General features: G+C 44.3%; 1 protein-coding gene across 1 annotated transcript; it reads right to left on the bottom strand.

Moving 5' to 3' along the window:
• Positions 1–790: 790 nt before the first annotated feature.
• On the bottom strand, positions 791–9974 carry LOC106001660 (KH homology domain-containing protein 1-like). Its single transcript, XM_013036690.1, has 4 exons — positions 9865–9974; positions 1532–1612; positions 1192–1374; positions 791–882 (listed from the first exon to the last, which is right to left on the bottom strand). The coding sequence occupies exons 1-4, from the start codon at positions 9890–9892 to the stop codon at positions 791–793; spliced, it is 384 nt and encodes a 127-aa protein (XP_012892144.1). The 5' UTR covers positions 9893–9974.
• Positions 9975–10195: the final 221 nt, after the last annotated feature.

The raw sequence follows: 10195 nt of genomic DNA, 5'->3' as shown, positions 1-10195 counted from the left end.
CCAGGCTGTGGCCTAGCAAGAGGGGAAGGTGACTGCTTCCAGGTGTGCCAGTTACCTAGGAAACAGATGCTGGGTGGAAACATAGCCAAGAGATGGGTAGGTGTCCCTGTGCAGACCTTAAATTGAAAATCTAGGATTATAGGCATTATCCACCAAGCACACTTATTTGTTATTTGTATTCAAGTTGGTATATAGAGTCACTGTATCTGTTGAACAGGAGGCTTGAAGATAGCAGGTAAAATGACATTTTTGCCAGATGACACCCCATTTTTGGAACACACTGAGTTCAGGAGACAAATGCAAACCATGATTCTTTCCTGCTTTGAGATCACTATGTAATCACTGTTTAAAACTGAAACATGAACAAACCAACTACAAATATGAACATCTGAGATGTCGTGAAAGAGGCTGTGTGTTTCCTAAAAGTTGGGAGGGATTATGAGAAAATGAATGGCTAGATAAGCTTACAAAGAAAGAAGGGGGAGAGGAAGAGAGGGAGCCACATAGAGGCAATGCAGACTGCATAACCAGTTTTATTGGATATCATTCACCAGCAGAGCACATTCTTCAGAAGACTCCTTCAGATAGATATGTGTCTAGAAGGCCTCAGGTAGATAACAAATGCGAAAATGTCAGTGTTTACCACTGTCTGCCATGTCTTCACTTAGCTCTGCAGAGGAGGTGGGTCTTCCTGGGATAATGAAGGGCATGGGAGCCCAAGACACTGAAGCACTCAGCTGCAGGAAGCCTGAGGAACTTGGAGAGCTGGATCATTCATCCTGATAGCCTTTCACCACCAAGGAGTCAAGCTGACACTGAGACTGGCAGCCAAGTCCTTGTTGGTTAGGGGCTGGCTCCGGACACTTTGCAGCATCTGATAACCTTGGGAGGAAGAGGAAAGGTCAGAGCGTTTAGGAGCACAAGAAGCCTGTGGGGACACAAGGGAAGGAGGGGGAGGCAAGAGAAATCCCAGCACACCCCTCTACGAGAACCCATTCATATCCCTCATTTCCTTTTCCTCCCTCGATGACGTGACTCATACTATGGTTGACTCTGGGGTCCTGCACTGCAGGGGACTGTGGGAACATCTAGATTCTCAGATTCCTGAGCAGTCCTAGTCTTTATGATGCCATATAGGAGCACCAAGTTTGGCATCAAGGCCTCAACCGCAATTAGATCACAGACACTTACCTCGAGCTCGATAGTGAAAGCTCCTGTGCTCCAAAAGCCATATTATGCCCATCAGCCACTGCCTGGCCCTAGGTGGACCCAGCACAGTGACTCGGGTATGGCCTGTGACTGTGAACCAGGACTCCAGCTGAATGAGGGTGTGGCTGTGCTCTTCTATGCAGCGGAGGTATCTGTCCTCCTGCCCTGGGAACAGAAAAGGAGAGAGGAAGAACAGGAAAATCACCAACAGTACTGGGAGTTAGGTGAACGTGAGGGTGGAGGCTTGGCACAGATCCAAGAGGAAACATGGGGAGAGACTGATGAATGTGAAGAGACAGGAGAGGGCATAAGGGCCACCTACCGAATATTATCTGCTCCAACTCCTCTTCCAGGTAAAAGACCAATGGGGCATTGAAATTTTCAGGCTTGGTCCACCATTCTCCTATGCCAATAGAATTCATGTCCATCTTGTCTTCTCTCCTTGCTTTACTCAGCACAGAGCAAGTCCAAGAAGCTGGTTGTAGAGATGAAGAAGTTCTGAAGCTCTGGGTTTTATATACTCACTCAGATAATCCACCCTTCCCCACCCTGGACCCACCCTAGAGAGGCAGAACTAGCCCTTTAAACCTTCAAAGATAATCCACTCCATCACAGATGAATCCAACCCTGGATTCCTCCAGTCTAGATCCAAACCTTCATGAAAAACTACTTAGTTAACACAACCCATGTATCTGGTGCCTAGGAATGGAAGCTCGTTTTCACTCTGGTAGAGTGATCATGACTGAGGTTTGAGGGGTGCATATGCTAGAACAAAAATGGCTTCAGAATGGGTCTTGTTTGTTTTTCTGTCCCAACTGCGCAGGATATGGAAGAAAGAGGATAGAGAATGGAGGGATCTATCCATAAACTATCTCAATAAAAATTAATAAGAGCAAATGGTTTGGGATGTGGAGCAGTCCTAGAGCTAGGGAAGTTTCAGCACTAACAGCATTCAATCCAGGATAGGATAGAATAGGATAGGGGAGGATTTGGGAGGAAAAGCAGAGGAGAAGTGGGGATGGAACAAGACACAGCACAGGACTAGATGGGAGGACAAGGGTGAGGAAGGGAGAGGAGAAGGGAAAGGGGACATGGCTTCATTGAAGGCATCTGTTTCTTTACCTGAAGGTTTGTGCTTCAGGTCTCTTTCCATGGATGATTTTGTTTCTGTACTTCACTGGAGAAAGCTCAGTTCATGGTTTCCAAGTGGGGTCCTTTCAATCAAGGGCCAGTTAACTTTTCCTCTTTATTAGACATTGGTCTCTTCTAAAAGACTAATTCCTTAGGTTCTACCCATGCAGAGGCTAATGTAGCAATTTTCAGGTTGTTAAAAGCTGAATTATTTATTTTAAATTCACAAACACCTTTTGATCTTCATAATGATAGTCACTGTAAGCCTATGCCCAACTTTGGTCCTCAGCTCCATCCAGACCTGAGCCCCTCCCTGCCCTGGAGTTCCCAGGGTACAGCTGGCCTCTCCCTCTCTCTGCCCAGACCCGCCTAACTCCCATCTACCTCACTTCCTAACCTCCAGACCCTGCTGCTACCTAGATAGCAGAGGTCGCCATGGGCTCTCTCTTCAGGGCAAATATGGCTCCTCTTTTAATCCTTGTAATGATCTTTCTCCTGTGCCTGCCGCCTCCCCATGGTCTCCTAGGATGGATGTGATGGATCCTTTCAGTGATCATTTCAATCTACATTGCTTATGAACTCTATGACCTTTTACAATGACACTTTTTTCTTTACAAATAGAGTGATATGTTCATTTCTTTCCTTTTGCTTCATATTGCCTATTCCCTTATTCTCTCTCATTCCCTCCAACCCCATCTCCACCTTGTGTTGATTAGTTCACTGTCACCAATGTCCAGTGTCCCTTATGGGCCCTTCTGCTGTATTTTTTCACCTGCTTTCCACTGATTCTGTGCTCTGCTCCTACCTTCCCTCAGATGTGCGCATGTATACACCATAGATGAGGTAAAGAATACAGAGTCATCTAAAATGATCACACAAACTAAGAAGTGGTTCTTTGTTCTCTATCTTTGGGGTTCTTTTCAGTATGCATATTATTTTATATATAAATGGAGAGGTGCTTGGGTATTGCAGTTTGGTGGATAGCTGAGTTTTGAAGAGTATTCTGAATTTACTTTTGGAATCCATATTTTCTCTCTCTGTTGATTCTAATTATTCACTGAAAACAGGGAGGAATTTAATAGCTTTTCTAAGGACAGTAAAAAATGTCAGTAATTCTTCAGTGAAATATAGCTCACCTTGCTGAAACGGACTTTTGAACCTGACCAATAACTCAGCCAGGAAATCTTACCTACTCAGGATCCTGAGACCTGAAAGAATGCTCATCAAAACAGTGCTGTCAGAAAATTCAGGGAGTCCACACCTCCAAAATAATCAGTAACAGCTGGGCTGGAGAAGTCATATTTCAAGTGGTAGAGTGACAGCTGAGCAAGCAAGAAGAGCAAACCTGAATGCCTGAGTATAATCCATGGTGCTAGATAAAAAAGGAAAGGTGTTTCCAGACATGGGCTTCCATGCCTTTAGTCCCTTGAATCCCTATTATAGGAGACAGAGGAAGGAAGATGGTGAGTTTGAAGCTAGTCTCAAATTATGCCTCAAAACACAAAGGGTTGCATGCTGAATATTTTTTAGTTTTGTAAAAAATGGCCAAACTGACTTTCTAGTTCTTTACCCTACTCATTGGCATTTAATGTTACTAATATTCCTTGCCTTATTTTGTTTCCATTTTCCAAAGTGGCTGTCCCATCTTGCATTCCCACCACCAAGGAATGAGAGTTGCTAAAGCTTCATATCCTTGCTCATATTCAGTGTTCTCCGTTTGTTACCTTATTGTTGAGAATTTCTTAGGGTTTTTCTACTTATTTATTTACTTGTTTGTTTGTAAAGGTGCTGTAGAGAGGGGTTATTGTTACATACATCCAATTCAGAGTACATTTCTTTTCGATCAGTGTCACCCCTTTTCTAACTCTCACCCAGTTTTTCCTTCCTGTGCCCATCCATGCGTCCCCACCCATTTTCAATCATGTTTTGTGAGTGTCACTGCTGTATTTGTTCCCCTTTGTCCCTCCATTTCTGTGCTGACCATACTATCCTCTCCCATGCTCTCCCATTTTGTCCTGTCCTGTTGTCCTGTTCTGTTTTCTCTTCTCTCTTCTTCTTTCTCCTCTATCTGATCATAATCTATCCTGCATTGAATGTGTCAGTACTGAAGCTTCTCTAGCTCTACTACTGTACCACATCCCCAAATGTTCTGACCATACTATCCAGCAATTGTACATGTGGGTATTTGGCTCCAGGACTCCAAAGTATATATTTACATAAGCATTTTCACATCAGTATGTGTTGTAACTTTATTCTCAATTGTCAAATGCTAAAGAAAGCAAGGTATCAGTGAATGGATAAATAAACTACGATATATCCAGACAACTTGGTAATCTTCACCATTGAAATGGACTGTCACACCTAAAAGACTTGGAAGAGCCTTAAATGCCTATTTCTATGTGAAAGAAAATCCACCTGAAGAGGGTCAGATCTGTATGTTTCCAACTATTTTATCCCTATGGATAAAATTAAAAGATCAGGGCTGCCATTTATGGTTAGGAAAGAGGAGTAAACACAATACAGAATATGTAGGACAACAAAAATACCCAATACTACTGTCATGATGCTCTCAAGACCCATATGATGGACAAAAGGTACAAAAGGAAGGGCTGGGAAGGTGGCTGAGTGGTAGAATGCTTGCCTTGCATCCATGAGGCCCTGGGTTTGATTCCTCAGCACCAAATAAGCAGAAAAAGCCACAAGTGGCACTATGGCTCAAGTGGTAGAGCACTAGCTTTGAGCTGAAGAGCTGAGGGACAGTGCCCAGGCCCAGACTTCAGGCCCCAAGACAGCCAAAAAAAAGAAAAGGAAAAGTATGCCATCAGTTATAACAGATGTTCCCCTGAGATTGGAAGGCATTGATTAAAAATAGATAAGTTGAGGGGAGGGCAGGACATATTTGGGAAATATCTTTTAGGGTTTAAGTAAAATAAAACTTTCACTGAAATAATAAAATTTCTTTCTCTCTTCCCTCCCCCCCTCTCTCTCTTTTTGTTGGTCATGGAGCTTGAACTCTGTGCCTGGTTGTTGTCCCTCAGCTCTTCAGCTCAAGGCGAGTGCTCTACCACTTGAGCCACAGCGCCACTTCCAATTTTCTGGTGGGTTTTTATTGGAGGTAAGAGTCTCATGGACTTTCCTGCTCCAGCTGGCTTTGAACAGCAATACTCATATCTCAGCCTCCTGAGTAACTAGGATTACAGGCGTGAGCCACTGGAGTTAGGCATCACTTTCTATTTTGAAAAAGCAGGGAAAGAAGACCATCATGAGTTGGTGTGTGGCCAGTGGTAGAACACTTGGCACACTCAAGTATACCAGGAAATTATGTCTGAGGAATACTGGCACTTGCACACACACTGTGTTGCCATTTTCTTTTATCAACCCATACTACAAACCAGGGTTCTTATTTCCAGTGAGAAGTATAATTAATACCGGATGCTGAGGATGGGAATGTGGCTTAGTGGTTAAGTGCTTACCTAGCATGCATATAAGGCCCTGGGTTTGATTCTCAGATGCTAGTGGCTCACACATCTAATACCTAAGTCCACTACTCAAGAGGCTGAGATCTGAGTCTGGGAAGACCAATCTGACCATAAATTGACAGGGAAAAGGCTAGAAGTGGGTCAGAGATTCAATGGTAAAATGGCAGCCTTGAGAAAAACAGTCAAGCAAGAGTTCAGGCTCCAGTGTGTCCACAAACAGGAAGGAAGGGAGAAAAGAAGGTGTGAGAGAGAAACCACCAGTTCAACTCCAGTACTAGCACAGATACACACAAAGGGACAATTAACATCCAATATTGTTTGTGACTTTTTTAATTTTATTTTTTCGTAATTATAAATGTAATTTATTTTGGTAATTATAAACATATTTGAGTTACTGAAATCACTGAGAATGTCAAGCAAACTCAAGTGTTCCTAAAACCTTTCCTTATAAGGAGAAAGGTGTCATTTTTACTAATGATGGTCAAACCAAAACCAAAACACAGATAAAAGTCCATTTTTCCAAGATGCATGTCCTTATGGGGGAGACAAATGGGAAGTTCTTGGTCTCACTGAGGGAAGAATTCAGGAGCTGATCCACGGAGGACTTTGAACACAAGTTAACTTCTGGCAAATCTACATCTTAAATCACATTTTTATTGTCTTTAGGTATACAAAGGGACTTCCATTCAACAAATCTGTTCATAAGAACAATGCATTTAGACCAATGTCACCACTTTAATCATTCTCCCCTTTTCCAAGTCACCCCCTCTTCTCGGTTTTCTTGAATATGCATTAAATATTAAGAGTGCATTATCCTCTCTCCTCTTCTCTTCGTTTGATCACCTCCTCCCCTTCACCTCCCCAAGTACCAGTTTCCCAGACTTGTTTTTGTTTAACTGTGGGTTAGTTGCTCTTTTCCTTTTATATTTTCTTCTGGATTTTTGAGTATCGTGGACAACTTTCATAGGGAGGAGCTGAAAAGGATACAAAACCAGGAAATATATATATCATATATATGCATATAATATTATTTTATAGTATACAAAGATAGGGTCCTCTGAGGGCAGATTGGGGGCAGCAGGCCCCCTAACAGAGAGCAGCCCTTGGCTCCACTCTCCAGACTCCTCCCCTTCCAGCTGTCAGGGTGAAGGACTTGCCTGGCACTGACAGCTCTTTCCAGTGCAGGGGTCTGAGGAATTACACCTTCTGAATTCTCCCCTGCAAAGACCATCCTTCCATTAATCCCTTTGTGTACACTTGACGTACAACCACGATGCATTTACTTCTACATGTCTCATCTCCACTAACCACAGGAAGTCCGGGAGTAGACAGTGCTAGCTGTGATATCTAAGTTGCTATTCACTGGCAGAATGTTCTCTATTGTCTGGCCTCAGTCTCTCTTGCTATTAGAAATTTACTCTCTTCCTTGATATCCATGAAAATAAAATGTGAAATCAGAAAACAGAACAAAGTTACCGATAAAGGACAAACTTGTTGCTAAAGAAAAACTCCAGGCTAAGGCTGACCAGCAGTCAGCTCTAACCCCTTTACATCCTTGCTAAAAAGCAAAAGAATGTCTCTCCATCTCTCAAGTTTACCAACCAAGCTGGTAGCTTTGCAATTTACCACAAACTTTACTGAAGCCACTGACAACCTTGAGGCTTATTACCAGCTGAACTGAGTTGCTGTGTTAGTCCAGAGCTTACAATGAAAATCATTTCTGCCAGGCGCCAGAGGCTCATGCCTGTAATCCTAGCTACTCAGGAGGCTGAGATCTGAGGATCACAGTTCAAAGCCAGCCCAGGCAGGAAAGTATGTGTGAATTTTATCTCCAAAAAACCCCCACCAGAAACCAGATGTGGTGCTGTGGCTCAAGTGGTGGAGTTCTTGCCTTGAGCTGAAGAATTGAGGGACAGCCCCCAGGCTCAGAGTTCTAGACTGACCACTGACCAAATTTATTTTAAAAATCATTACTGTAAAATAGACTATCCCCACCCAAGCCTGTATTTTGACTTCTGTAATCCAAGGATCTGTTTTGACTTTTTGTAATTAAGTATTGATAGTGTCAATAGCATTGATACTATGGGTCATGCTGACCAAGTCAAGATTATGTTTTGCCTATGCTCCTGTGATCAGAGCTATGTTTTGCTTCTATGTATCTTTTCTTGCTTGCTTTGGTATACATCACCCACATGAAACCCTTCCTTATAAAAGTCCTCCATGAAACGCAAACAGGGCTGTTCTGCAGCTCTGAGAGCTAAGGACAGATGTCATGTGGTTAAATGAAAAGCTTCCAGCCAGATTGACAAGTGCTGTCATATCTTCCTGGGAAATTGGAGTACTGCATCTTAAATTGGAATACAACACTAGCCTTGAACAAAATAGCTCAGTGACTAGAACCTGAGTTCAAGCTACAGAGCCACCAAAAGATAGAAAAATATATAAATATAATCAAAGCACTTTCAAAATTAACCATTTAATTTCCACCTTCTGATTTCACATCTCAGGAGATATGGAAAAGTCAGTTCTACACTCAGCTATCTACATAACTGTGTTTTCTGCTGCAGGTGTCTGTGCTATTTATTTCATGAAATCATTTTGATGCCCCAAAAGCAATGCATAATTTATGTGCTTAATTGATGTGGTAAAATAAAAAATCCGAAATTTCTTGAGAGGGGTTGTTTTTCCAGGGGTGTTGGAGGCATTACAGGAAGAATGAATGGGCTGTATAAGCTTGTAAAATAACACAGGCATGAAAGATGACTGAGGCTTTCCTCAGCACATGCCCAGAATGCACGAGGGAGCCAATGGCTCCGCATGGGCAGACCTGTCAATGTCTTCCAAGACTTTCTCATCATGGGCTGGGCAAGACTCACCTCCCATCTAGCTTCCCAGGGGAGGTCAGCCTTTACAGCATATAGAATGAACAGAAATGAAACCAAAGACCAACAAGGAATTGAGCCACGGAAACCAGAGGAAGATGGAAAGACAGATGCCACCTCGTGCTGACAGGCAAACACAGGTGCCAGGTTTCCAGCTGCATATGGAGACAACTGAGTAAGTACGATTTACTCAGGCATTGGCTCCAGACACTCTGCAGCCTTTGCAGGCCTGCTCAGAGGGAAGAACTGATCAAACAGAGCCTACAAGTAAGCCAAGATGCCTATGGATCACTAGGGGATAAGGAGATACCCAGCCCATCCCTGCCTAGGGACTCACGAATATCTCCCCAATCCCTTCTTCATGAATAACTTCATGCCACAAAGTGCTCAGTTCTGGGTTCCCACGAACAGAGTGTGTCTTCAAAAATTTAACCAGCCTTCAAGAATACCAGGGCTGTCATGAAACCTTCAAACCCAATTCAGTCACAGACATCTACCTTGGCCTTGACAGTAAGTGTCTTGGTGCTCCAAATACCAAACCCTGTGTATGAGCCACTGCCTGGCCCTGTGTGGACAAATGACAGCGATGGACAGGTGGAGTCTGGCCTGTGCCTATGAACTCTGGCTCCAGCTGAATGAGGGCACGGCTGTGTTCTTCCATGCAGTAGAGGTAGCAGTGCCTTTGGCCTTGGAACAAAAGAGAGAACAGCTAAGCCACCAGCATTAGGGGGTGCTGGAAGGGAAGAGGAGGTGCTGAAAATGGGGGCCTTTCCCAGACACAGGAGGAGGCACAAGGAGAATCTAGAAAGCATACTGAAGACAGGAGCTAGGCTTGTGTTTGTCCCACAGCACTGCTTAGGAGACAAATGTTCAGTGCAGAAGCCAGAAAGGAGCCTGAGCCGAGGAGAGAGGTTCAAACCAGAGATTTAGCTATGTGCCATGATAACAAGGCCAGGAAACTGTGTGTATGCACGTATGTGTGCATCACAAGGCCATGTGTACGTATGGCCATGTAAATGTGTATGCGTGTGTGTACCACAAATTTATTATATATATATTTGTGCATGTATCTATACATAAGTGTGTATGTCTGTTACACGCCTGGGTGTCCCTGTGGGAGAATGGAGCTGCCCTGTCCCATCCTGAGACTGTGCGGGTCCCACTGGAAACCTCTGCGGTGGTGACCACCATGGCCGCCGCTGGGGATCGCGGCCATGCACAGTGACAACATGCCAGGCCATCCCAGGACACATGTCACCGGGAACGGGTGGGGCTGGGCAGGCCCCAAGAGACAAAATGACTCATCCAAGGTAACCACCAAGCAGCAGAGGAGGGGTTCGAGTCCACCCAGGTCCCGGAGGCTGAGCGCTGTTGCACGGGGCCACCCAGGCGTGGAGGACAGGGCTGCAGACATCCTGCTGTCAGCACGTGACAGGCCGGGCTCATGGCGTGGGGGCGGGGAGGGCCCACGCGGACGCGGAGATGACCTCACTG

The sequence above is a fragment of the Dipodomys ordii genome, unplaced genomic scaffold, assembly GCF_000151885.1.
Source record: "Dipodomys ordii isolate 6190 unplaced genomic scaffold, Dord_2.0 Scaffold347, whole genome shotgun sequence".
NCBI lineage: Eukaryota > Metazoa > Chordata > Mammalia > Rodentia > Heteromyidae > Dipodomys > Dipodomys ordii.
This window is presented reverse-complemented; position numbering and strand designations above follow the sequence as displayed.

Bases quoted from the DNA above. Each gene is read 5' to 3' on its own strand.
- LOC106001660 (XM_013036690.1), bottom strand. From the start codon at position 9,892: ATGGTGGTCACCACCGCAGAGGTTTCCA. The intron at 1,375-1,531 runs GTAGGTGGCCCT...TTCTGTTCCCAG, and splicing joins GTTGGAGCAGATAATATTCG to GGCAGGAGGACAGATACCTC. The intron at 883-1,191 runs GTAAGTGTCTGT...CTTCCTCCCAAG, and splicing joins CTTTCACTATCGAGCTCGAG to GTTATCAGATGCTGCAAAGT.